The sequence below is a fragment of the Poecilia formosa genome, unplaced genomic scaffold (genome assembly GCF_000485575.1).
Source record: "Poecilia formosa unplaced genomic scaffold, Poecilia_formosa-5.1.2 Scaffold93, whole genome shotgun sequence".
Classification (NCBI taxonomy): Eukaryota; Metazoa; Chordata; class Actinopteri; order Cyprinodontiformes; family Poeciliidae; genus Poecilia; species Poecilia formosa.
Window position 1 is genome coordinate 878,862 of NW_006800032.1, and position 25,839 is coordinate 904,700.

A 25,839-nucleotide genomic window follows, 5' to 3' on the forward strand; every position below is an offset into this window, starting at 1 on the left:
GATGCACCACCACTCTGTCACTGAAGCTCTGCAACAGCTTCATGCATGGGGTGAGAGATATTGTCTAACAGTGATGTTATTTCAGCCAGAGTTGCTCTATCTCCCACCACCTGCAGTGTCAGGTCAGGGCAGGGAGCATCCCAGGACAGAGCTGGCCTTCCTGATGAGCTTATCTAACTGCTCCCTTCCAGCTATAGATAAACTTCTACTTGAGCCCTTTGGATTGTTGTGTCCTGGATGACTGAGAATCTACAACAACATGTGGTCACACATTGCTGCAGGAAGACATCTTTTGGGTTGTGTTGGTCATGCAAGAACTAACTGCACGCCTAAGGAACCCCACAGCTCTTGATGTTCAACCTAAAAAAATGATTTTCCTTACAAATGTGACACAATTTAAAGGAGAAATATGCAGCCTTTTTAATAACAACAGATTTCTTCCCGCAAATATATAAATATATATCCTTGCTCTTTGTATTGAGACTAAAATGTAAAAAAAAAAAAGGTATCAAACCCACCTCATGAATTATTAGTATCCATGTAATAAGAAACATACTTTTAAACACAAGCATTTGCCAATAATTTTTTTTAAAAGTATAAAATAAAATTAACTATGTCATTTTAATCTGTTTATGTTTGGATTTTAAAGCGTTACAATAAGTTTGATGCTTAAACGAACTCGACAAGCAGTCTGTCAATGTCAGATCTCAGCAGCTGTATCACAACACTGCCTGTCTGGAGCCCAGTCTCTGTAGTTACAGTCAGTCACTGCTTCACTGCGCTACTGACAACATCAGTTCACTCACTGGATATAACCACTGTGTATGCAGTGGGTTAAAAATACGAGAGGAAGCTACAGACTTGTGAATATGAAAGATAGAAACGGTTAGGATACTTAACAACAGCCGGCGTCAGCTAGGACGAACTTATCTCCCCCAGTCATCCAGGAGAAAGGCAGCCGGCGTGTGACGTTAGGCTGGGCGGCTGACTGGACGCAACCAAGTCCGAGGTCTGAAGGCCTCCGAGGTTTAATTTGCCTCAGAAGTTACAGCATCAGTTCAATTCGTGGGGTAAGTTACTCTTTGTCTAAATATACGTGTGTTTAATAATTGTTTCATTCAGAGAAGGCAACAGATAAAGCACACAGGAGTGTTGCTCTCTGTCTAGCTTAGCATTAGCATGCTAAGAGCCGCACTAAAATCATGGGGAAATAGCGACTTTTTTTAGCCGACAACAGCTAACAGTTAGCTTCACCGAATCATAGAATTACAACGTCTGGCCAATATAATGTGTTATTTAACATTTCCTTAAAAAATTCGGAGTATTAATCTGTAAACTTAAATAATATATTGTCCTCACTAAGTTAAAATAGCGAGTATTATTAAAGAACTCAATTAACCTCACATTGTTGTTAAGAACTAGATGGATACATCTTGTTTTGTTGCAACTGAATGATCAAACATGCAACGAGATTTATTAAAAACATTGCCATATGTCAAATGCTACATAAGTATTGTGTTAGCCATGATAGACTAAGAATGGACGTGTTCCTCCATAATACATAAATAACAGCTGTTAGTTTACACATCCCCTTTCAGGTCAATTATTCCTGGATCTGTGCAGTTTTTAAACATGGTAAATGTTACTTATGCATAAGCATCGTCAGTTTATAGCAGGCCACAAGAACTCTTAAGTAGTATGCTTACTTGCATTGAAGTTTTCTCAAAATACACATAAAAATACTTTTAAAAATATATATATTTTCCTGGCAATCCAAAATAGTTTTGATGATCAAATGAATGTTATTGAATACCATCTGACTTGTCCTATCAAAAATTCCAAGAAGCAGAACCCATTTGACAGCACGAAGTAGGCTAAGAAAAGCAACACTTAATATCTGAATCTATAGGCTTTAAGTATTTGAGATACAGAATCATAATCAAAAACACAAGTGGCCTTTTTGAGAATCCCAAAACATACGGGTAGTTGTGTGTACCAATACGTCTGCTTCAAAACTAACAGCATTTCAGAAAAACAACATCAAACCAACAAACAGACATGGCGTGATCATCTGAAGCTACTTTCCTACTCTAACCTAGATAGATTTTAAAAACTACACTTTTTTTTTCTTGAATGCTCAGGTTATCTGTGTTTCGATATTGACATTTTTCACAGCACTGTAATCTGTTGCCGACAGCAAATCAGCGAACAGAGATGGCAGACAGCGCGGGGCTCCAGTTTGTCAGCTCCTACGCCTTCGAAGCCATGCAGAAAGTTGACGTGGTGCGTCTCGCAGCCCTGAGTGACCCGGAGCTGAGGCTGCTGCTCCCCTGCCTGGTGAGGATGGCTCTGTGTGCTCCTGCAGATCAGAGTCAATCATGGGCGCAGGACAAGAAGCTCATCCTGCGCCTGCTGTCTGGAGTGGAAGCCGTCAACTCCATCGTAGCGCTTCTGTCTGTGGACTTCCACGCGTTGGAGCAGGACGCACGGAAGGAACAGCAGCTCAGGTATTATTGACGTTTTCTGTTTGTCTTTTGTGACGGCGGCTGATGAGGGATATGTCTGTACCCTTAATGCATAATTCCAAGTGTTCACTTCAGTGATTTTAACAATATTTTGTATTTTCCACCAGGCACAAGGCAGGTGGCTCCAACGGTGAAAGCATCCTGGTGTCGCAGCTGCAGCACGGACTCACCCTGGAGTTTGAACACAGCGATCCACTCAGAAGGCTCCGTCTGACTCTCAGCGAGTTGCTGGCCATCATGAACAAGGTTCTCGCATGCCGTTGGCCATGCTGCATTCTGAACTTATTGGTGGTGCTGTCTTAGTGAGGCTTCTTTATGTAAAAAAAAAACAACCAAAAAAGAAGAATAAGTTATTATTGCTAAAACATATTTCAGGTGGAAATTATTCAGTGAAAACACAAAAATACTTGCTTACCATTTATTTCCATCAGTTCCTCACCGGGTGAAGCTGAATATTTCTCTCTTGTCTTTTCATTTTTCAGGTGACAGACTCCAATGGGGAGTTTTTCTTGAAGTCTTCTGAGCTCTTTGAGAGCCCCGTCTATCTGGAAGAAGTGGCAGATGTCCTCTGTATTTTACAAGCAGGTAACAAATCCGCTTTTTCCTCTTTTCTGGAGATGACAGAAAACCTTTACGATAAATTAGAGCAGAGACTGCTCGACAAGCTTTCTTGTCCAACATCAGTGTCTGACCTCACAGATGCTCTTCTGTTAGAAAAGTCAAATATCCCCAGAAATGATGGCAGTACATCATCTAAACTTTTGTGGCTTTTATTTTGAGATTTTGTATTTGTGCCTTTGAAACTCATAGTAGAAATAGATAATAAATTTAGAAATAGGTGTGTGTGTGTGTGTGTGTGTGTGTGTGTGTGTGTGTGTGTGTGTGTGCGTTTGTTTGTAATNTGTGTGTGTGTGTGTGTGTGCGTTTGTTTGTAATACCTTGTGGGGACGATTTTCCTGACATATACTACATTGTGGGGACCAATTGCTCCTCGTGGGGACCGGAGCCTGGTCCCCACAAGGGGAAACCCTGTTTTTGGGTCAGGGGTCAGATTTAGGGCTAAAGTATGAATTGAGTTTTGGTTAGGGTTAGGGTTAGGTATGTGATGGTTAGGGTTAGGAAAAGGGTAAAGGTAAGGTTTAGGCTGTAGAAATGAATGGAAGTCAATGGAAAGTCCCCACAAAGATAGCAACACAAACGTGTGTGTGCGTGCGTGCGTGTGTGTTTGATTTACTGATATTTTCCTCACAGACACATCATCTGTAGTTCCCATTCACTAATCCTGGGCCTAAATAACTCTGCTTTTGGACTTTTAATATATTCGATCACTTTTTTTAATGGTGGAATTATTTTACAGCAATTAACTTCAGTGACTTTTAAAAAGAGAGAAACTAGTCTCACACAACTGTTTTTATATTCAGGCTCAAATATTTATATACACCCCCACTACTATTTGGATGAATGTCCTTGTAGAGTAAGCATTACCCTGGCAATAATCCTGGCTTGATTTTGGTCACTCTTCCTATATGGTTTTATTTAAATAAGCTTGTTTCCTTACACAAAAGTACATTTTAAACATAGTTCAAAAATCTTTACCAGTCTTGATATCTCAGAAGTTTAATAGTTCTGTTGTCTATTTGGGATCATTGTCCTGTAGAAGCACCCAGCTGGCTACAGTAGGATTTTTAGCATGGTGTTGGCTGGGCCTGCACGGTTTATTGCAGATTTATTGTCATTGCACTAACAGTGTTCGCCGTTTGCATTTTGCAAAGAACTGCTTTGACTGCATTAACAGTAGCATGCATTTGGACTCTCTGCGCCGGTTGTTATTGGGACAAACGACTCCTTATCTGGGTGTTTACTGTGAACCCAAAGCAAAGCTTATCACAGTTAATATTATAATTGCAACATTCACCAGTATCACATATTTGTTTTATATTATGCAGCATTATTGGGATGCATGTATATTTATGCCTCTGCGTGCTTTCCGTCCCGCTGTCAGAGCTGCCGTCTTTGCTGCCCATCGTGGACGTGGCGGAGGCTTTGCTTCACGTCCGCAACGGCGACTGGTTCATGTGCCTGCTGGTCGCCAACGTCCCAGACAGCTTCAGCGAAGGTAAGCCTTCTGTCTCGGAGGGCCGCACGTCTTTATTGAACAGCGGCCGTTCAGAAAACACCCATTGATCGGTTTATTATATTTAAAGGCCAATGTAACTTTAAGCTTCCAGTCTTTTGCATCACTCCAGCCAGTTCCCCTCTTAATTCTGACCTCGCCAGAGTCCCCGAGGGCACGTGCATTTGTCTTTGATGATAAACATTGAGTTCTCCGGCTCGCAGAGAGAGCCATGTGTGCTTAAAGAAGCAAATTAGAGGAGATCTTCTGTTGTCTCCAGTGCCTCCTTATCACAAACAGGGTCGGCGCCGAGTCAATAGAGTATTCCTGCGTTAGCATCAAGAAATCCTTTCTGCTTGACTTGAAAGACTTTTTGAGAATAAAGCCTAAGTGTAATAAATGGGACGTCTAGAAGCATCAAGGCCAGTCCTTTTTAACTGCGACTGACAGGCAGTTCAAACTTTGCGAGTATTTTATTTTATTTTTTCCCCACAATGCATAAAAAAGATGTTAGATTCAGCAGAGAGGGAAACTGATATGATTCGAGGACATGCCACAGTCTTATTCAGTCATAACATTTTACTTTATAAGCCGACTGCTGTGGGGGAACTAGAGGAAAAATGAGATAATGCCTCCCTGATGAGATTAGAATTGCGTTCCCCCCCGACGGCAATGAGTCACGATTCAGTGGCGTTCGGTGCTAATGGAGGGCGAGACCGGGCCATAGCAACAGAGAAATCACCGTCTCCAAGGCTGTTGTTTTGGTAAACCGTCGGACTGGGATTCCTCCACATGTGGAATCCGACCAAATGCCTTAAGAGGCGCTAAGATGCGGCTGTGTTTGGGTTCAGTTTGCAGAGGGCTGATCAAGAACGGGGAGCGTCAGGACGAGGAGAGCGTGGGGGGTCGGCGCAGGACCGAAGCCCTCAGGCAGCTCTGTCAGATGAACCCCTCGCAAGCCCTGAACATCAGAGCCATGGTGGTGAGTCGCCCTGTTAATGTAATCACAAGACTCCAGACTGAGCCCACGGGCAACCTTTTCCCTGACCTTGCTGGATTTCATGGAGGTCGTTGTTTATCCTTCTCAGTTTCCACTTCATCTACCTGGGTGAAAACTAATTATCAGGGTAAAAATGCACCCAGAATTCCCTAACAGTGGGAGAGTACTTTTTGATTTAGCCCAAGGATGCTCAAAGTGAGGCTTGTGAGGCATGTTTTTTTTTTTTTTTTGACCAATATGTCGTGATTGACATCCCATCAAAATCAATAGATAATACATCAGAGAGAGTAGAGTATTCAATGTATAAAACTTTCACTGAACTCCGATCCAGAACCGCACAGCATTCTGGGAGATGTAGGCAGAAGGAAAACGTCTTACTGCTCAACGTCTCATGGCCACCTGAGCAAGGCTGGTGGCATTAATGAACTCACTCAGTCTCTGGTTACCTAGCAACAACCTGTTCAGGCTTCTCCACCGTGCCTCAGACGTTCTTAAGAATAAAAAAAAATGGCTTGTAGTTCTGATTTCCTTCTATTTTCATGCTAAATAGGAGCAGATCTACTTATTGACTGATAATCTAAAGTACACCTTGGTGCATCCAAATCTCTTTTCGGTTGCTGTATTAAAACTTGGTTAGATACATCAAATGAAGAGTGATCTAGATCCTGTTTTTATCGCTGAAAACAGACAAAATATTGTTTTCAATTTTCTTCAATCAAGCCCAAAATAATAAGCACGCCTGTCATTTAACCAGGAACATGTGCAAAAACCATCTGAAGTTTTGGGGCTACAATCTGATTTTTTTTTCTTTTTATCACAACATTTTTGGTGATTTCACTTTATTTTCATTTGCTTTTTTCAACACACTTGCATGTTTGAGCCAACAAATCAATTCAAATTCAAAAACTGATTCCATATTAAATGTCATACCATCATATCATCAACGGTTCTTCTAAGAGATGCTGTAAGGACAAGAAGGACCTCCTGTAGCGGTCTGTGCCACAGCAAATTTGAAGAAGCCTCTGACCGAAGACACACTGTTCTTGTACACAAGAGGATGCTCGGGTTTGTTAATGTTTTTCTTAATTTTATGAAGAATCCTTTTTCGCGCCATCATCTCCACGGTTTCACATTTGATCCCCTGAACAGAACCTTCTCGAATTTCTAGATACAGACAGAGTTCTCCACAAAGGTTCTTGGGAATAAAAGGTCAGGAAAGCATAATGAAAGCAAGTCAGTGTAACTCTACAACCTCCCTGAAAAGTTTGGATGAGGGATGGATTCATCATTCTTGGCTCAGTATCTCTCTGCTGGAGACGTTTGCAGCAACCTCACTCTGCTGCCCTTAATGTTCTTTCCTGCATTACTATTCATGGCTAATCTAAAATAAATACGAGTCGCACGTCTCTCTTCATCATCTTCTTTCTTGGAAGATGTTTGCGGGAGGACATGTTTATGTCGCTGGATTGCTGTGTTTGTAGAAACATGGTGGAATTAAATATCGAGTGTGATTCCAACATAATCACACATCCGTAGTGGTTTAGCAGACTTCCTTAGTAACATATTAATTTACAGCAGTCTGCGTTTCTGCTCTGCAAAGTGACGAAATCTTAAAAACAAAAGTAATGCATGTTAAGTCTGAACACTTGTTGTGTAATTGGCACTATTTTGCTGTCAACTTTTTAATTTTTTTTCCTTTCCCTCTCTCTCTACCAAGACGGACTCGCGTGGTAGAGGTTAGTAAAAGAGATTTGTCTCCTCGCTGATTTATGTTGCGATCCACTGTGCGGTGCTAACCCTGAGGGGAGAAATTTGTCTTCTCGCTTCCCTCCTCCTCTGGAGGAGGTTGCAGCGTTAGGTCAGTTATTGAACAAGGCCCCGGGAGGTTGTGAAAATTCATCGCTCCGCAGAATGATGCCTCAGCACGACTTGCCTCCCGCGCGGCTCCACTAAGACAGAAGGGCTGCGGAGTTAACGTGAAGCTGTGCTTAAAAGTATTTTTAGTTTCCCCGACCGTTTCACGGTCTGATCGCCGTCTCAGGGTTTCTACGCAGTTTGAAAAAGTCTGGAGAGATGTGGACTTTGATTCAAGTGTCTTGGGGGTTTTGATCAGGTGAAGTGAATATTTACATAAACAAATAATTGAATTTACACATTTCTTTTTCCTCTATTCTATTCCGTCTGTTCAACTGGGCTTGTCACGATAGCAAATTTCACTGGACGATAAAGTATCCCGCAAATTAATGAGAAAAACGATAATATTGTCATTTTGAGACCATTTTCAACTAATGTAACAATAATATCATTAATGTAAGTACACCCTCTCAAGGATAAAAAAAAATCTTAATTTATAAGGAACACTTTACACTGGAACTGGAAAAGATTTGAATTATCCAATATAACTAAATAAAACAACTCAAGAATAATAAGTAAAATGGATTTGTAATCAAAATTTTGTTTCAAAAATATCAATCATTCAGCTTAGACATGGAAAAAAAAGGCAAAAGTGCCAATTACAATTTTTGTAAAAGAAAAAAGAAAAGGTGCAAACTATCTACTTCATACTGGGTGCCAAATGTTTGCAGCATTTTTCAAAATGCTGGCTTTTTAACAATATTAGGAAACTTTTTAAACTGTTGTTCAAATGGAAGTGATCTCATTTTAATTAAACTGATGATTGATTAATTTATTGCTTATCATAGCAGGCTTATGTCCAACTGGTGTGTCATTCATCCATACACAAGTACAGAAAAATATGAGCTTATTATGATAAATTGAGGATGGGCCATAAATCGATGTTATAGATTAATTGAATTTTCTGTTTTTGAAGATTTTTTTTTTTTTTTGAAAATTCTGATTTATTTCTTTTCACCAACGCCCTCCTTTAAGACATTTTCTGTCATTTGTAAAAACCAAAAACTTAAGGGGAAAAAAAAAAAAAGAGAGTGGTTTTATTTTTAAGCTGCATTGCCCCACCCTGTGATAAACCCTCTACTGTGTGCGTCCAGGTGGAGGAGTGCCACCTGCCCGGTCTTGGCGTAGCTCTTACTCTGGACTACAAACCGGACACGGCGGACGAGGCCGTCAGCCCGCTTGTGTCTTACGTCAGCGGTTTGCTCCTGGGAACCAATAGCAAAGTCCGGACCTGGTTCAGCATGTTCATCCGCAACGGGCAACAGGTAAGCAGGAAGTTCTTTACTCTATTGTTTCATTGTTCGTAACACCTTTTCCTGAAAATCATTATTAACTTTTATTGTACCATGAAAATACCAGTGAGATTAAAAATCTCTTTCATAAGAGAGTCCTGCTCAAGACTTGGCAGCAGTACACAGAGTTTACAGAGCATCCACAGACAACAGCACCTTTGGCTTCAGGTTTTTCTGTAACTTGTCCCAAGAAGACGGAGCAGAAAACTGAAAAGATTTCAGTTATTTCAGCTTTTATGATTCTCTGAGCTCACAGGAAAGTCTTACCTGTGTGAGTGACGTCGTGCATCTTCATAATAGTCATTATTCGGTACTTAAGTTTAGTAGTTCGCTAAACAAGGCTAAAAGAGGATTATGTTGCGATGGCAACCGTGATGCTGGAGCTCAGCGTTTGGCTCAGAGGTCTTCCTCTCCTTCGCTCCGCCAGCGGAAGAGAGAGAGCAGCTCCGTGCTGTGGCAGATGCGCAGACAGCTGCTACTGGAGCTGGTGGCCATCCTGCCGCGCTCGCGCAGCACACACGTGCCCAACGACGCCAACGTGGAGGACGGGGGCGGCTCGGGTTACTCGGGTCTCAGGGAGGAGCACGTGGTGAAGGCCAGCGCTCTGCTCCGGCTCTACTGCGCCCTCATGGGCATCGCCGGGCTCAGGTGAGATGCCGCGTTTGTCGCTCAGCCCTCTTGTTGGGGGTCGTCAATTCTCACCTTTTGTTTGTTTTCGAGTGTGATGCTTGGCTTTAATTGGACTCGTATTTAGACCTACGGATGAAGAAGCGGAGCAGCTGCTGCAGCTGATGACCAGCCGACCTCCAGCCACTCCTGCTGGGGTTCGCTTCGTCTCTCTGTCCTTCTGCAAGCTGCTGGCCTTCCCCACCCTGGTCAGGTACACAAAGGTTTTTTTTTTTGTTTGTTTTATGCCCTGCAACACATACTGTATGCGAATTAGAGATACAGCGATCCAATGTTAATATCTGTATCGGTTCTGGTATGGAAAAAAAAATCTAGATTGAGTATTGGTGACAGTTTGTTTGATACATCAGAGCAGATCTATTCAGTCTGATTCTATGCTTTGTGCTCTCAGTGACATCATGCTTTATTTATTTTGCGTTATATTTAGGATTTCTAATTGCACTTTAACCACTTGCTTGTTGCAGTTTATTTTCACATGCTCTATTGTTTTTGTCAGTTTCTTTATTGGCTGTTACGCTCCTAATTGCACTGACTGAACAAATTAAAGTTGTTTTGTTTTTAAAAGCTTGTGAAACTATTGGTGTATTTAAAATAGGTTTCCTGAATTTGAGCAGAGTTATCAAATAAATGTGTAATTGAATATATTTACGTCTGTATTTAAAAAATCAGAAACATTTTAAGTCAATTCAACGCTGTCTTTTGTATCGGATCGGTTATCGAAAGTGAAAAAAAGTGGATTGGTGCATCCCTAATGCTATTAATGTAACTTTCAGATTTCCTGTCTGTAATAATTTAACCTTATCACCTTCATCTGAATGTATTTGCGAAAATGTCGTTTCAAAAAGTCTATTTAAATATTGTCTTTATTTATTTCTCAAGTTTTATTACAACTATTTGCATCTCTGTCTTTGTGTAGCACACCAGAGCAAGAACAGCTGATGGTCATGTGGTTGAGTTGGATGATCAAAGAGGAGGAATATTTTGAAAGGTAAGACGTCGGGCGAGAAAAGGAAAAAAAAAACAACAACGTGCAAACCACATCTTTTTGTTTAATTAATGTTTAGCTGAATCTCTTCAACTGGCTAAATGTCAATAAAGCTAGTCAATAGGTCTGGCTAAATGAATACTGTTGAGGTTCATCTCAATATAGCTGTTAATCTAAATGATAAATCTCACCTCATAATTCACCGCTGAGGTTCCACAGGTGTGTGTTCTGTTTATGGTTTGTTTTATTAATTTACCAGACATTATTTTTGCCCTTTTTAATGAAAATAAAAACAACAACTAACATGTTCATGAATCTTTTTGTTTTGTTTTTCTCTAAATAAATAATGATGAGATTTGTATTTGTGTTAAAATCAGAATGTAATTCTTAGAGTAGATAAAACATTTAAAAGAGGATCCAGGAAATTTCCATCCCAGAAATGCATGTTAAATATTTTGAGACCTTTTTTAATATAATATTAAGTTCAAAACAATATTGCAAACATTCAGATTAGCAAAAAAAAATAAAAAATCATCATAATAGAGATGGTTCTACTTGAAGTTAGCATTGAAGGAATGTTAGCTGGCAAGTGAAAGCATTTTAGGAAATTAACCTTAACGGTATTATTTTTAGCTCATCTCCGAGTTTCATCATTTATTTTTCTAGTTTTAAATATTTGAAATCTGATTCAGTTCTCTTCCAATGCGTTCACATAATCACAGCTGAGTTGTTGTTAGCACAGCTCTGGACGTTTGTTGCTCTCGTGCCTCGGGAGAAAACTTCAGCCTCAGTTTCTTGAAACGTTCAACTATGCATCTCCTGTGGATGTTGAAATTCTGCATATATGTTTTTTTTTTTGTTTTGTTTTCAGTGTCTAAAAGTTAGATTTAGCTGTTAGATTTTATTTTTATTTATTTTTTTTTTTTGAAGAATTATGAGCCAACTCTGCACATTGTTTTATCTGTCAAAGAGACTCTACTCATCCTCATTGCGACTGAGGTGCATAATATCATGTATGCTCTGAGCTGGAGTTTGATCTACACCGATGCAGTGTGTGGACTGGAAGATTATGGAAACGAATCAATTTTATTTAAAATTCGTCCCAATAGGATCCTGGATTATGCACAAGCCTTGATGCCTATCCTCAGTCGCCTCTCATGCATATGTGTGTGTGTGTGTGTGTCTTTCTTACAGTGCTGCAGGCGTATCTGCTTCTTTTGGAGAGATGCTATTACTGGTTGCCATGTATTTCCATAGCAACCAGCTCAGCTCCATTATTGAGTTGGTGTGCTCTACTTTGGGGATGAAGGTAAGGTGGGAGGGAGACTTAAATCAATAAATCTGTCTGACTGACCAGGTACTGGCCCCCACTCCTCCCTCTCATCTGCAGCAGCCCATACACACTATAATACTAATGAAACACTCGCAGCATACACACATCAAGCAAGACGCATCATACCCTGTGGCCAATTTGCCATTTTATTACTTATTAAGTGCACTATTGTTTCCTCCCTGCGATCTAAGTAGTTTTCCTGTCTCAGTGTGTTTTTCCACTAAGATGTGTAATGTAATTGGATTTAGAGCCTGTTTGTTTCCACCCCCAGGGCATTCCTTTCAATTCAGCGCTCTGCCTGCCATGTAGAATTTTCTTATGAAATATGAAAGGAGGGAATTACAAAATACCAGCGCTGCTTGCCTGGAGGTTGTTTTCAGTCGCAGCGAACCTCTCGCTGTCGATGTTTCTCATTGTTTTCTTTTCTTTCTTTCTTCTTGTTGTTTTTGTCCGGTGGGTGTTTATCTTTTTTGCAGATTGCCATCAAGCCGAGCTCTCTGAGCAAAATGAAAACCATCTTCACTCAGGAGATTTTCACGGAGCAGGTATTTATGTCGTCCGTCCACGCTGGCGTGTATTTTCTGTTCAGGTATTAAGAAATAAAAAAATTTAAAAAAGGCCCCATAAAAAAAGACCCCGTCTTCTAAAATATTTAGACATGAATTTTTAAAATCAATTTTAGGTCAACTAGCTTAACTTCCACGACAGATGTGTGAGGAAAAACTCTTTGCTCTCTAAAATAAGCTTGCTATAAAGAACATGAACATACCGTATTTTTCGGACTATAATCCTCTACTTTTCCCCCCACGCTTTGAACCCATGCGACTATAGCCTGGTGCGGCTTTCCTGTGGATTTTTTTTTTCAACCACCAGGGGGCGCTTTAGCAGGAAGTGAGTCGTTGGAAGTCAAAATTGGAAATCAAAGAAGAAAGCGCTAATTTTCATTTAGAACAAGCACATTCTAGCAGCAGGCACGTCGGAGAAATGTTTTCAAACTCATCATGGAAACAACAGGAAGAAGTTCATATGATGCAGCTTTTAAGTTGAAGGCCATCGATCTCCTCATGTAATCTGGTGAAGGAATCCATGTTTGGAGACGCAGAGCTGCGGCCTTAATAGCAGATTTATTGCTATTTTCCTTGTGAAAAACGGAGATATCAACGCCTAGCCCGGTGCAGCTTATATATGTACTTTTAAAAAAAAACTTTGTTGGTATAGGTATAGTAAGATGCGCTCTATAGTGCGGAAAATACAGTGATTATTTGAACGCCATAGGAGAGATTATCTATCAGGGTACGGGGTGACCCGACTTTTCTTCAGCTACAAAATGCTTTTCTATTTGTTGAGGTGAAACAGATTACCATAATTTCCAGACTATAAATTGCATTAGACGCAACATAAAGAAAAAAGCATGTGTAAAATGCATTTGAGTGGATTTAAGTGGAATGAGTAAAAAAAAAAAACAGCATGAAGGAAAAACAAAACATAAATCAGGCAGTTGCGTTTATTTAGAAATAAATGATATTATATGATCTGGTGACACGTTGCTTTTCAAGAATGCTAGTTAGTCGGTGATTAAATGAATAAGGTGTTGTGTCTCAGTGTCCCGTTGTTTCTGTGTAGGTGGTTACGGCTCATGCTGTGAGGGTGGCAGTGACGAACAGCCTGAGTGCCAACATCACCGGGTTTCTTCCCATTCACTGTATCTACCAGCTGCTTCGGAGCAGAGCCTTCACCAAGCACAAAGTGTCCATTAAGGTTGTCTCACGCTAACGCTAACATTCAGCTGAGATTACAGATGCATCAAAACTCCATCATTATGCCAATTCTTGTAAATGCCGACCAATTTGATGGAGCTCCTTATTAGAATCTGTAAAAAGATATGCATTAGGTTCATATTTTATTGCAATATCATGTTTTCCTTGACAAAAGAAATATAAATTTTAATTTGGGATTTTTTTTTTCTTTTCTTTTTTTTTTTTACAAAATCCCAGATGGCATATTTATTGTTACTCTTAATTTTAGGTTTTTAATGTACTTTTTTAAGTTGACTAGATTTTCAAGCAACTTCTAATTAGTAATCAGTGACTTTATTTATCAATGAATATGATAGCACAACAATGGCTATTTTTCATCTGCTGCTCCTCGTCTCAGAAATTTGTCTTGCAATTTGTCTTTCTAAATGAGAAATTGAGCAAATTTTGTCAACAAATACATTTAGTCAATACAAAACAAAGGAAACTGCTACCACGGTTATTATAAAAAGGATAAGAAATCATTCAAACTAATTTAATCCTTCATCGAGATGATGAAGGATGACAGCTCTGATGAATTATGAACCAATTTTTTTGTTCTTTAAATTGGTTTTCTGTCCTGTAATCACAAACTTACATACAAGGTTTGTTAAACTCTACTGGGAATTTGGTCATATGAGGTGGATATTAACCTTTTTACCAGTAAAAACTGGGATTTGGATGAATAAGTGGAACAAGACCTGATTATCGGTGTGGTGGAGGATTTGAGATGCTTTGGGTCTACTTCTTCAGAATTTAATTTATTTGTTTTTTTATTTTTACAAAACAAAAGCTGTTTGGTCATTCCTTGATGCGCTAACATGTGCTTTATAACCAAGGTTGGTTTGGCTCTTCCAGTGGAACTGGGAATCTTTTTTAGAGTGCTTGGCATCATGAACTCCTTGGAATAACAAGATGTTTAATAAAATTAAATCTTATGTCTTCTGCCAGTTAATAGAAAATAAGTTGTTTTAACATTTGGCCAATTGAGAGCATGTGGTTCAGCAGACGTCGCCACGGCAACCTGAAGCCCCAGAGCTAAATCCTTTAGGGAATCTGAGTGCGTACTTAAATATGTGTGAACCTTCCAGGACTGGATCTACCGTCAGCTGTGTGAAACAACCACGCCAATCCATACGCAGCTGATTCCTCTAATTGATGCCTACATCAACTCCATCCTCACTCCAGCGTCCAAGGCCAACCCCGAGGCCACCAATCAGCCAATTACTGAGCAGGAGATCCTCAATGTCTTCCAGAGCTCTGCAGGGGTGAGTCATTCCCGACCGGTACCGCGAGAATCTCATTCTGCAACTTAGAAAATGAACGACAACAGACACTGCATCACATCTTCTTCAGTGTTTCCTCAGTTTTATGTGTGGATTCGATTTGTTTTAATCTACAAGCCCTTTAGGGTTCGTCTCTACCAGGGTTGCACTTCTAGAGACTGAAATTTGTCAAATATCTGAAATGCTGACCGTCTGTGAACACCCGTTTGAGACCAGGGCTTTAACTAGGCCTCTGACCTACAGTCAGTAATTTCTCTTCTTTTGTTAATATTTTGTTTAGCAGGGTGATGGCAGTCGAGGAGGACGGCAGCGCTATTCCATCACCACGCAGCTGCTCATCCTTTACTACATCCTGTCTTTCGAAGAGAACCTGCTGGCTAGCACCAAACAGCTGGGTGAGAGAAAAAACGCCCTGCAGGCCCTCCCACTGTGACGCCAGCTCACTTCCTGTCTGTCGCAGAGATACAGCGATCCGATATTGATACCCGTATCGATCCCGATATTTAAAAATGACTAAAACGCGTATCTCTGACATTGTGTCTGATCCGTAAGGGCACATCTATTCAGTCTAATTCTCTGCTTCTGTGCTCTGAGCGACGTCACGATTTATTATTTTTACATATCTGTCTCAGTATATGAAGTGAAAAAAGTGCGTCGTGCATCCCTGCTCTGGTGGAAAAGGCCGTAGCTCGTCCACTGTCACTTCCGTCGCTGAACAATGTTGCTGGTGTTCATTTGAGGGGAATTTGTCAGGCATCAAGAGGAGGTAGGAAGCTGTCTGACCTCTTTAATCTCGTAGAAGACGCTTCCACCGTGGATGAGCGGTCATTCATCTTCCTCTCTCTTGGCACCAAGCGTTGGTGACTTCGTCGAGAGTAAACGGCGAGCTGACAAACGGCCAAGTCCGGTGGCTGTGGGATCACAGCTAACTAGGACACACACACACGCACACAGGCCAGATTAAGCCACATAGTCTGTTTGTTCTCCCACATGTCGGGCGCTCCTCTCGCCCTTCATTAGGCCAGATTTATGTGAGAGTTTATGCCCATCCCTTTAATTGCTGTGCTTACCCAAGTGCTCCCATAGCCTTCAAGGGGGGAGTAATGAAGCCCATCAGCGTGGTAATGAACCCACATCAAAGAAAGATCACTTCTGAATTTCTTGAACTCATCAGCGCTGCAGCTTTAGTGCCCTTATACAAACCAAATCAAATCTTCGTCTTTCTTCTTCTGTGCTCACCGTTTGATGCTCTCTGTGTGTGTGTTTTGTTTTTGAAGCACTGATGCAGAGGAAGCCAAAGTCTTACTCCGCTGCCTTAATGGACCAGATCCCTATTAAGTACTTGGTTACTCAGGCCCAGGGGCTGCAGCAGGAGCTGGGGGGTGAGTTTCCAATGTGACATTTACATTCGTTAGACTAAACTGGCTGTTAGAAACTAAAGACGCAGCGATTTGAATTTCTGATCTCCAGATGTCTTAAGGCTTTTGACCCACCGATACCGATTTTTAGCCAAATCCGGTTTCTCTTGAAGCCGGTGTAAAACAGGGCTTTACTAACATTTGAAGACAAATTGACTAAAAACCTCAGTTATACTCAGAGGTGTGTAGTATTTATTGTTTAATTGATAGGGACAGACACACAATAATGTAGACAAACTGAATAGAGCATCACTTCCATGTCTGTATCAAGGTGCTTATCGGCAGCAGTTGTCCCTACATTGGCTTTTCTAAACAATATATTTAAAGACTATTAGGAAGTGAAATAGTAATGTAAATTAATAAAACATCATATTGACAACATATGCAAAATAATACATCTTATTTATGTTTATTAATTTTCATTGTTTTAGTCTTTAAACACATTTCTTTTCTTTAGATGGAGATTGTGAGGTTATGCCAAATTCTTATGTTTTATTTATTATTTATTACTGTTTTCATTTTTTTTATAAATAAATAAATAAAATAATTAATAAAATAGCTGTAATTGAACCTAACTTTACATTTTTGTCTGTCGGATCACATCAGTTTAAATATTAAAACAAATGTTCTGATCAGGTCCTCGGTACTTGAGTAAATTTTTTTTAACCAGATTCTTTTTTTACACTTACTTGAGTAATTTCTTAAACTTTTTAATTTTGCTAGAGTAAAAACACATTGAAGCAGTGCCACTCTTACCCGAGTACAATTTTTGGGTACTCTACTCGCCTCTGATTATGCTAAAAAAAAAAAGTGTCATGAGTGATTTTCACTCATTAGCAACATCCACACAAAAGATGCTCCAAACTGGTGTTCATTTTATTTTTCTCAAAACATAATTAATTTGCTGTGTGGAAAGTTAAAAAAACAACATTTGTTGCTGATTCCAGGTCTGCACTCTGCACTGTTGAGACTTTTGGCCACCAACTACCCTCACTTGTGTTTGGTGGAGGACTGGGTGTGTGAGGAGGAGGTGACGGGCACGCTACCCCTTCTCAGAAGGATGATGCTTCCCAGTAATACCTGCAGATACACCCAGAACCAACTGCACCAGGGTAAGATCGATGAGAACCAAGTTTAGTCGAGTCACTTTTTTAGGCCCATCCATCCTTGGCGGAGTCCAACTCTCACCAGAAATGGGTGAGAGTTTAAAAGTCCGTTACTGCTCCCCAACCTGGTGAAATTGTCCAGTGACAGTTTGATCTGTTTCCTGTCGCACCTGAGCCAGAAATTACTGCAGAAAGACGCCGAGATGCTCTCTGGCTCGAAGATAAATGCGACCTTTTGTTTCTCCAGCCTTCCAGAAGTTGCCCTCCAGCAGTCCCAGGCTCATGCGGATCCTGGAGCATTTGACTCTGCTCTCACCTGGAGACCTGATCCCTTACGCAGAGGCCCTCACAGCCAGCACGGCCCTGCTGCTGGAGCCCGGCGTACCCCGACGCCTGCTGCAGACCCTCAACAAGCTCTGGATGGGCCTCAACACTGTGATGCCCCGCAGGTGCTACTTGGTGCTCCATGTGATAAAACTTAAAAAAAAACAACAAAAAAAAAACAAGGAACACACATACAAGAATACATTTACTGTATTATGTTAATAATAGAAATTCTATCAAATTCTGCCTGGTTTGAAATCCTTTAAATAAACATTTGTTTACAGATTAAAAGTTTATTGCTCAAATTCGGTCTTGAATATTGATGATGACTAGATGTTCTGCCTCTAAAGAATGTGACTCAGAGGGTTATAGCGAAACCTGCAGGGCAGAAGTTGTTCCTCTTAACTTCAGGCCTCACGCTCGCTGTTTGCGTGAATAGATCGCTATTGAGCAAAGCAACTCTCGGTGTGGGTGGACTTGCTTGCTTACATGAGGGTCACCCTCAGTGCGCCCCAGGGCTCTAAGGAGCATGGTTACCTAAGCTCCGAGCAGACCTATCGATCCAGAGGAGGCCTGCAACAAGAAGAGCTCAGGGCAGGAAAACTCTCCATGAAGGAGATGTGAGGGATTGCTGCCTCCCCGCTGACTTTAGTATCTTTCCATGCTCCCTCTTATGTTGAGTGTTGCAGAGATGGAAGAGCGGGGTCCTGGTGAAGCTGGGAGGAGGGCAGCGGTGTCAGGTTTCACACAGATACATTGATTAATAGGAGTGTGCAAGACGCTTGAAGGGCTTGGAGCTGCAGCTTTACCTGCTGTTCAGAGATCAATATCTGGTTCTCCCTGACGGGGGCGAACTTTCCATAAGCTAGTCTTAGTAAATTAAGCTATTAATGTCATACAGAGATGTGCTTTACACTGTGTTTGGGTTTATTTCAGTAGTTGGTAAAAAAAAAAAGGGAAGTTTACATTGTCATGTTTTGCAACAAAACTTAGTCAGTGTGTCCACATGTCTAAAATTATGACCTTAAATGTCTCAGTCCTTATCCAGTTTTAAAATGTTTTCATCCACATGAACGAATGCGTCCCATAGGGGGCACTGTAGCGCAAACACACTCCATCCAATCAGATTTAGCTTAAGATACTTTACAAAAGTGGTATAGGACAAAAAAAATCAGTCAGGTGTTTGAAGCTGGTAGAGACAAACCCAGAATACTTTATCAGCTGTTGGACTGTTTATTGTGGTTTTGTTGCCTGCGACGTTTATGAGGCTCTTTTATTTCTCTTCCTGTTTCAGGTTGTGGGTGATGACAGTAAACGCCCTTCAACCTTCAGCCAAGCTGCTCCGGCAGCAGACGTACACGCAGAACGACCTGATGGTCGACCCTCTGATTGTTCTGCGCTGTGATCAGAGGGTCTACAGGTAAACACTGCACTTCATCATCAAACCATGCTACCTACACACTAGGGATGCAAAAGATTAATAGATTAGTTAATTTTAATCTAATAAACCATTAATCGATTGATGACATCCACTTGGACCTTCTTTTAGTGTTGTAGTTTGGCCACCATCCAGATGAGGGCGTTGCTGGTTACTCTTAAGCAGAGTCAGTTGATACAGAAACAAAGATGGCGGGGCCATACCGGAACGGTTCCATTTTAAAATGTCAACAACAAGCTACTTAAGTTTCACCTCATTCAGTCACGTGGCAACATCAACTTCTCGCCAAAGCTTTACTGATGATGAAAAGTAGAGGAGAAAATGCAGGAAAAATGCAACATGATGGGAAAAAACCCATGATAACAATGAGCACGTTTGATTTTGAGGGTTGTTGTGAGTTAATGAACTTCCTTCAATATCTACCACACATATCTCTGTATTCATGAGAAATCAAGTGTTTCACATATTTTCTTCTTTTCATCTTTTATTTTTCTATTCAGCAACCTAAGACGTCCTTTTTTTTATTATATAAATATGTCTAAATTTAACAGTGTGAGAAAACCACAATTTTCTGTTTATTCAGTTTTTAATATAGCTGACACAAAGTAATATTAAAATTTCATGGGGTTTTTTGTAATTCAGCATATTGTGGAAATTATAACCCTGTATGTTAAGGAAAGGTGGTCATCTCTTTTGATATATGAGCAAACTCAGCCTTTCAAGAAAATATATCAACCTACTTCAGATTAACTCATTAATTGATGACGTACATCGAGACCCAAGCAGATGCCCAAATGAGTAAAATGGATGTCGTTTGCATTTCTTCGTCAGGTGTCCCCCTCTGATGGACATTGTCCTTCACATGCTGAACGGATACCTGCTGGCCTCCAAGGCCTACCTTCAGTGTCACCTCAAGGAGACGGCCGACTTCGATCGGCAGAATCAGATCATTTCCAACGTGGCGGCTCCCGGTCAGCCAGACACGCCCGAGGTCACCAGAGAGGAGCTGAAGAACGCCCTTCTGGCCGCGCAGGTGAGTGAAACACTCATCAAAACATCGGGGTGGCATCCAACACCCCATGGGGGATCTGACAACCTGATAACCGCTTGCCTCTGTGGGGCCTGCAGGACAGCGCGGCTGTCCAGATCCTCCTGGAGATTTGTCTGCCCACCTCTGAAGAGCAGCTGCTGGGGGCCGCCACGGAGGGCCTTCTGAGGACCAATCGGGGCCCAAAACAAGGAAGCCTGCCGCCGATGACGAGCAGAGGGAGAGTGGACGACACCGAGCCGGAGGGGGGGCTGCTCAGTGACCTGAGGGAAGTCCAGTGCCTCATCTGTTGTCTGCTGCATCAGATGTTCATTGCTGACCCAAACATTGCTAAGCTGGTTCACTTTCAGGTAAATACAGTTTGGTCCTACTTCCCCTCCCAAGCCTTAGCAACAATAATCTCTGGAGCTCAGAGCAGCTGTGGGCTTTTAAAGGGGCAGGATTATGTAAAATTGACTTTCTGAGCTTTACATCATGTTATATAATGTTATCCCCTCAGCAAAAACATATCTGCAGTGTTGCCTTGATTCTTCCTTGCACGTTTGAGGAATCCTTTAATTTTCCATGGCAGCCATTCAGCCAGTGCAAAATGCCTCGGTGGACCTAGCGCTGCCTTCAAATACAGAGCTCCTCCTCACAGCTGCAGCTTCCGAGCGCCGCCTCACAGGGCAGCCCTCCCTCACTCAGCTCCTTCAGACTAGCCAGCAGCAATTAGCAAACACCTGGTGGAACTGCACACCTGCTGAGCTCCTTATAGGAGCTGCTTCTCAGTGAGACGCTGTGAAAACGTTGTTAAAGGGTTATAGAGGAGAAATATGATGACTTCCTGAAGGCGGAGTTTCAGAAAGAGCAGGAGTTTCTTAAAGGCGTAAAAAAAAAAATCATCATATAGTCAACAGATGTGTAAACCAATAAGACTACATTTTGTCAAGTGCCATCGTTAAAATTTTCAATTCACATCAGATATGTTGCTCAATGTTCCATTTATTGTGGTGCTTTGATATATTTAGCATATTTGATACATACAGCATTTTATAGCAACTTCATTTTGCTATAAAGTGGCGCTCTGTGGCTGGCAGATACATGACACCCACCGCCCCTTTAACGAAGGATCGGATCACGTCGACCGCACCAGTCGCCACGTTGCACTTCAGTAATAAACTGCAGCTCTCCCACTACTGTCTGACAGCCATATGTTGGGCTTCTTCTAAAGTAAATCCACCTCTGTCCACACGCTGTTGAACAGAAACTACTAATCCACACACACACACACACACACACACACAAAGACTGCTTGGATGAGTCCACTGCGTCCTCCCTTGTCTTTATTGTTTAATTATAGGATGAATATTCTTCCCTCCCTCCCCCCATTGTGTCAGGGTTACCCTCAGGCTCTCCTGCCTCTGACTGTGGCAGGCATCCCCTCCATCCATATCTGTTTGGACTTCATCCCAGAGCTGCTGGCCCAGCCCCAGCTGGAGAAGCAGGTGAGTCCTCCCTGCTGCTTCCAGGCTTTAAAATCCTGAACTTTTCTTGGTTTTGTGCCAGAGCCTCCCTGATAGACCTGCGCTCTTCACCAGCAGCTCCTCCAGGTTGAAATCTACTGTATTTATTGTGTCACATCCATGAGTGACATCTCTTGTGCTTTGTTTGCCCGCAGATCTTTGCAATTCAGCTGCTGTCGTACCTGTGCACGCAGTACGCCTTACCCAAGTCCCTGAGTGTGGCCAGACTGGCCATCAGTGTGATGGGCACGCTGTTAACAGGTCAGCAGCGTCTTGTTCGAGGCCCAAATCCAGCCCACCGGAACTTTTTAGAACCTTCAGTTGTGTGCTTAAATATTATTTTATCAGTCAAACCAACTGTATCAGCAGTGGGTCTGTATCGTATCGTTTATCTTTTATCGTGATGAATTTGATTTATCATCACAATTAATTTCAATCAACAATGTTTAATCCCAAAAAAACTGTCCATAATTTGGGGATTATTACTTTTTCTGTTTTTTGTTAAACAGTTTGTTCAACAAGAGCATCAGTATACATCAGTCAGTTTGAAAATATTGATTAAATGCAGTTTAGTGATACAAATCATCCTTCTTTATGACTGGTGGGATAAGGATGTGCATTAAAAATGTGTATGTTTGTTTTATTTATTTTTTTTTATTGAGTAGTATTTGTGTTTGTGGGGCTGTGATTTTTTTTTTTAGGTACAGTTACCTAAAAAATAGGTAATAAATAGTTTTTATTGTCGCATTTATTATTACCACAACAGCAGCTCTTAATGTCATCCTAAAACTTTTAAATCCATATTTCTCACCCCAAAAAGTTCTCATTGAATGCAGAGGCAACTTTTTATTTAATATTTTAGCAGTTTGTTAACGGGGTGGTTTTATTACTCCGTCCTGCCAAAACCGGCCATCTGAGGACATTTATGATCCTGGTTTGGCCCAAAATGGAAATGAGTTCCAGCACCCCTGCTTTATGGGATGTTTTTATTCTACTCCTGTTAGTATTCAGCAAACACCATGTTTTAGCGTCGCTATTCCTGTGGAATGCTGCCACCGTCTGGCTACTAGCTGCCACTGCAGCCGTCTCTCTTAATTACGGCGCATCTAGCAGCCTGCTTAAGAGTGTGCTGTGTGTTTGCACAGCTGCTGCTTGGACTCATGAGTGTGTGTTGTGCTTTGTAGTGCTGAATCGTGCCAAGCGGTTCTCCTTCTTCATGCCCACGCTGCCGTGCCTGGTGGCTTTCTGTCAGGCCTTCCCGCCTCTTTATGACGACGTGGCAGCTTTGTTGGTACAAGTGGGCCAGGTCTGTGCTTCTGATGTGGCCACCAAAGTCAGAGACATCGACCCTTTCATCGCCCGTAAGTATAACAGTTACTTTCTAAGAGAAATGAATGTTGCTCGGGTGTTAAATATTAGAGGTGTGCGATCGATCGATCCGAAACCAAGTAAATACTGCAAAATGAATACAAGTAAATATCCCAGATACTTTTTATTTACGTTTTATACATTAATCAAACTCCTGACCTGTAGGTGTTTTTGTGGTTTTTCCTTTTATTTGTTTCGTTTTGTTAAAACCAGGGCCGAATTGGGACGAAGTGCTGTATTTGTGTCTACAAAATACTTTAACATTTACATGATGAAATGCAACAATAGAAAAACAAAACATATTGGTGTGCATTCTTTCATGCATAAACAGAGTGCAAAAAAATTATAATTTGAGAATAAATAAAAGCAAAATCTTTTTTTTGAGGTACATCACCAAAAATAAAATAAAAATTCAAGAGGGAACCTGAAACCAAAGTGTCGATTTTACCACACCAGTATCCATCCGATACTGATACAGACTAGGTATCGATATTATTGATATGATATAATCAATGGCTTAATTGCTGCTCTGCATGTGTTTCAGCAAAATTGTTGTTTTTGTGTGTCTACATGCTCCAGTTAATGATTAATGGATTGCTAAATTGATTGACGAGTATTTTAATAATCGATTAATCACAATTAATCCGATTATTTGGTTCAGACCTATAAGACGTACTAATGCATCGTGTTTGTCGGCGCACTAGTATGGCGCCACAAGAGGCGCTCGCCTGCCCAGTGGGATTTTATTTAGAAGCAAGAAGTTCCCTGAGATGTTAAGTTTGATTATGGCAAAGATATGGCACTGATGGTCTTCCATCTCGGTATTAAAGCACACTTTACCAGAAGACCTCCAAAAGACAACAAATGTTCAGATCACACGTGTTAAAGTGGATACCTGTTACATTTAAAATATTTTATTGTTGCTGAAGTAGAAATAAAAGCCTCCTCCTCCTCCCAGGCCTCCAGAGTCTGAGAGAGAAACCCCAGGAAGCCGCAGCTCCAGGCGGAGGCTCCTCCAAGCTGACTCTGCCCCAGAAGACGGCCGAGGAGCTGGGCGGGGCCGACCCCGACGTGCAGCTCTGCTACTGCGTCGAAGCCACCTTCATGGACATCATCAGCTCCACGCTTCACGGACTATAGACCGAGCGCACATTGAGATATTCACACTTTCTGTGGGAGCAGAGAGACCTTGACCCGAAGAGACGCCTAGCCTGCTGCCTGTCCAACACTCCTAACAGGGCCGCTGTCGCTCTCTGCACATTACGGCACGAAGCTAACACGGCTAAATGTTGCTGTGAACTGTGGGGAGCTTTTGCTACTTACTGTTTTTGTTTGTAATAAAATGATGGGAAAAAAACATAATCTGATGGCTGTTTGAGAAAATAAAATAAACACATTTCATAGTTTTTATCTTTAGAAATAACATCCAGAGGTTCATTACATAAAGTGTTGTACATACATTAACTTCTAGCTTCTTTTTAACTCTCACTTTTTGAAAGTGCATGTCCTCAATGTAGGTCTGGATAAGTACTCAGGGCTTATTTAATGTTGACACTCAGAGCTAAGAAAGAAAGGGTTTTTGATCTATAGGAGCCTTTGATGCAACACATTACGACTAAACGACTCTGATCTATGGCTTCTGAGCTAATCAATGGGAAAGTGATAGACTGGTTAGCAGTTAGCGGTTGAAATCGCTGGCTGAAAATACAGCGTATACAACTTCATGTAGTTGCTAACTAGAGAATAACACATTGGAAAGGAAGCTGTCTGCTGAGGTGCTGGTGCAAAATAACAGCCAGGAAAATGAGGGAGATGTATTCAGATCAAACTCAAAACTAGCTGAATTTACTTCGACTTAAATCTTCAGTTGTGTGGCAAAATTAGGACAACCTATCACATATAAAATTCTTTATAAAGGAACTATGTCCACATACTGATGGTAAACCTGATTCTTTGAATTGGCTGTAACCACCAAAATCCTTGATCCTTGTTTTGCTGATTAAAACAAAGATGCTTTTCCAGCTGAGGGAGAAAAAAAATGTAAAACACAACAGCTTGAAAATGACCTCTACCCCTGATTTTCAGCTGTGTGGTGTTTTACGGTGTTTCTTTCTCCATTGCCTGGTTTCAAGTCTCCTCAGACAGGACTTCCTGTTCCTCAACTGCCATCCAGACCTTGATGGATCTCCAGGTTTGTTTTGGGCTCATTGTCCTGTTGTAGAGTCCGGCTCTGCTTTCCGTTTTCCCAAAGATGGGTTTCACGTTTTCCTCAAGCACCCTCTCTGTAGAACTCTATGATGGTGAACTGGTCAGGTCCTGCTACGCCCAAAGACTTCCATCTCCACGCTTCACAGATGACGTAAGGTATTGTACTTAGACTATACCTCTACTGAACTCGTTTTTATTATTATGATGCTTTATTTCTGTTGTATGGCTTTTATCTCTCAGTAGTGTCCAGGGTTATAATGTCTAAATTTGTACAGTCTTTACTTTTTTTATTTTTTTAAACTCTGGTAAACATGTTTTTATGTGCTACAGTTTTTATTTTTTTAACATAAAGATAAAAACATGCAGATTACATGACAGTATAAAATCCTCTAAGTAATTGAATTGAACTGAACTGTTTTCTCTCGGTGGATGTACTCTAAAATTTCGCCAGAGGGCAGTGTTGTCACATCAAAAACAACCCCATCCGGTTAGACTT

At 41.2% G+C, this 25,839-nt stretch overlaps 1 protein-coding gene across 3 annotated transcripts; it reads left to right on the plus strand.

The window, feature by feature from the left end:
- Positions 1 to 715: 715 nt before the first annotated feature.
- On the plus strand, positions 716 to 24,494 carry ints2 (integrator complex subunit 2). 3 transcript variants are annotated; one of them, XM_007557969.2, is made up of 25 exons: positions 716 to 1,070; positions 2,198 to 2,507; positions 2,633 to 2,771; positions 3,008 to 3,110; positions 4,528 to 4,641; positions 5,490 to 5,620; positions 8,647 to 8,817; positions 9,272 to 9,492; positions 9,599 to 9,724; positions 10,448 to 10,519; positions 11,711 to 11,825; positions 12,326 to 12,394; positions 13,473 to 13,607; positions 14,734 to 14,910; positions 15,212 to 15,323; positions 16,206 to 16,310; positions 17,294 to 17,458; positions 17,700 to 17,901; positions 19,071 to 19,196; positions 20,046 to 20,247; positions 20,343 to 20,612; positions 21,642 to 21,749; positions 21,923 to 22,028; positions 22,952 to 23,128; positions 24,094 to 24,494. In XM_007557969.2, exons 2-25 carry the CDS (start codon positions 2,215 to 2,217, stop codon positions 24,273 to 24,275), a joined length of 3,621 nt encoding a protein of 1,206 aa, XP_007558031.1. In that variant the 5' UTR covers positions 716 to 1,070; positions 2,198 to 2,214; the 3' UTR covers positions 24,276 to 24,494. The 3 variants fall into 3 exon arrangements, with proteins under 3 accessions (XP_007558031.1, XP_016529808.1, XP_007558030.1); XM_016674322.1 differs by having other exon boundaries at positions 717 to 1,070; positions 2,176 to 2,507; positions 15,209 to 15,323; XM_007557968.2 differs by having other exon boundaries at positions 717 to 1,070; positions 15,209 to 15,323.
- The last annotated feature ends 1,345 nt before the right edge of the window (positions 24,495 to 25,839 follow it).

Bases quoted from the DNA above. Each gene is read 5' to 3' on its own strand.
- ints2 (XM_016674322.1), top strand. From the start codon at position 2,215: ATGGCAGACAGCGCGGGGCTCCAGTTTGTCAGCTCCTACGCCTTCGAA. The intron at 5,621-8,646 runs GTGAGTCGCCCT...GTGTGCGTCCAG, and splicing joins TGAACATCAGAGCCATGGTG to GTGGAGGAGTGCCACCTGCC. The intron at 19,197-20,045 runs GTAAACACTGCA...TTTCTTCGTCAG, and splicing joins TGTGATCAGAGGGTCTACAG to GTGTCCCCCTCTGATGGACA.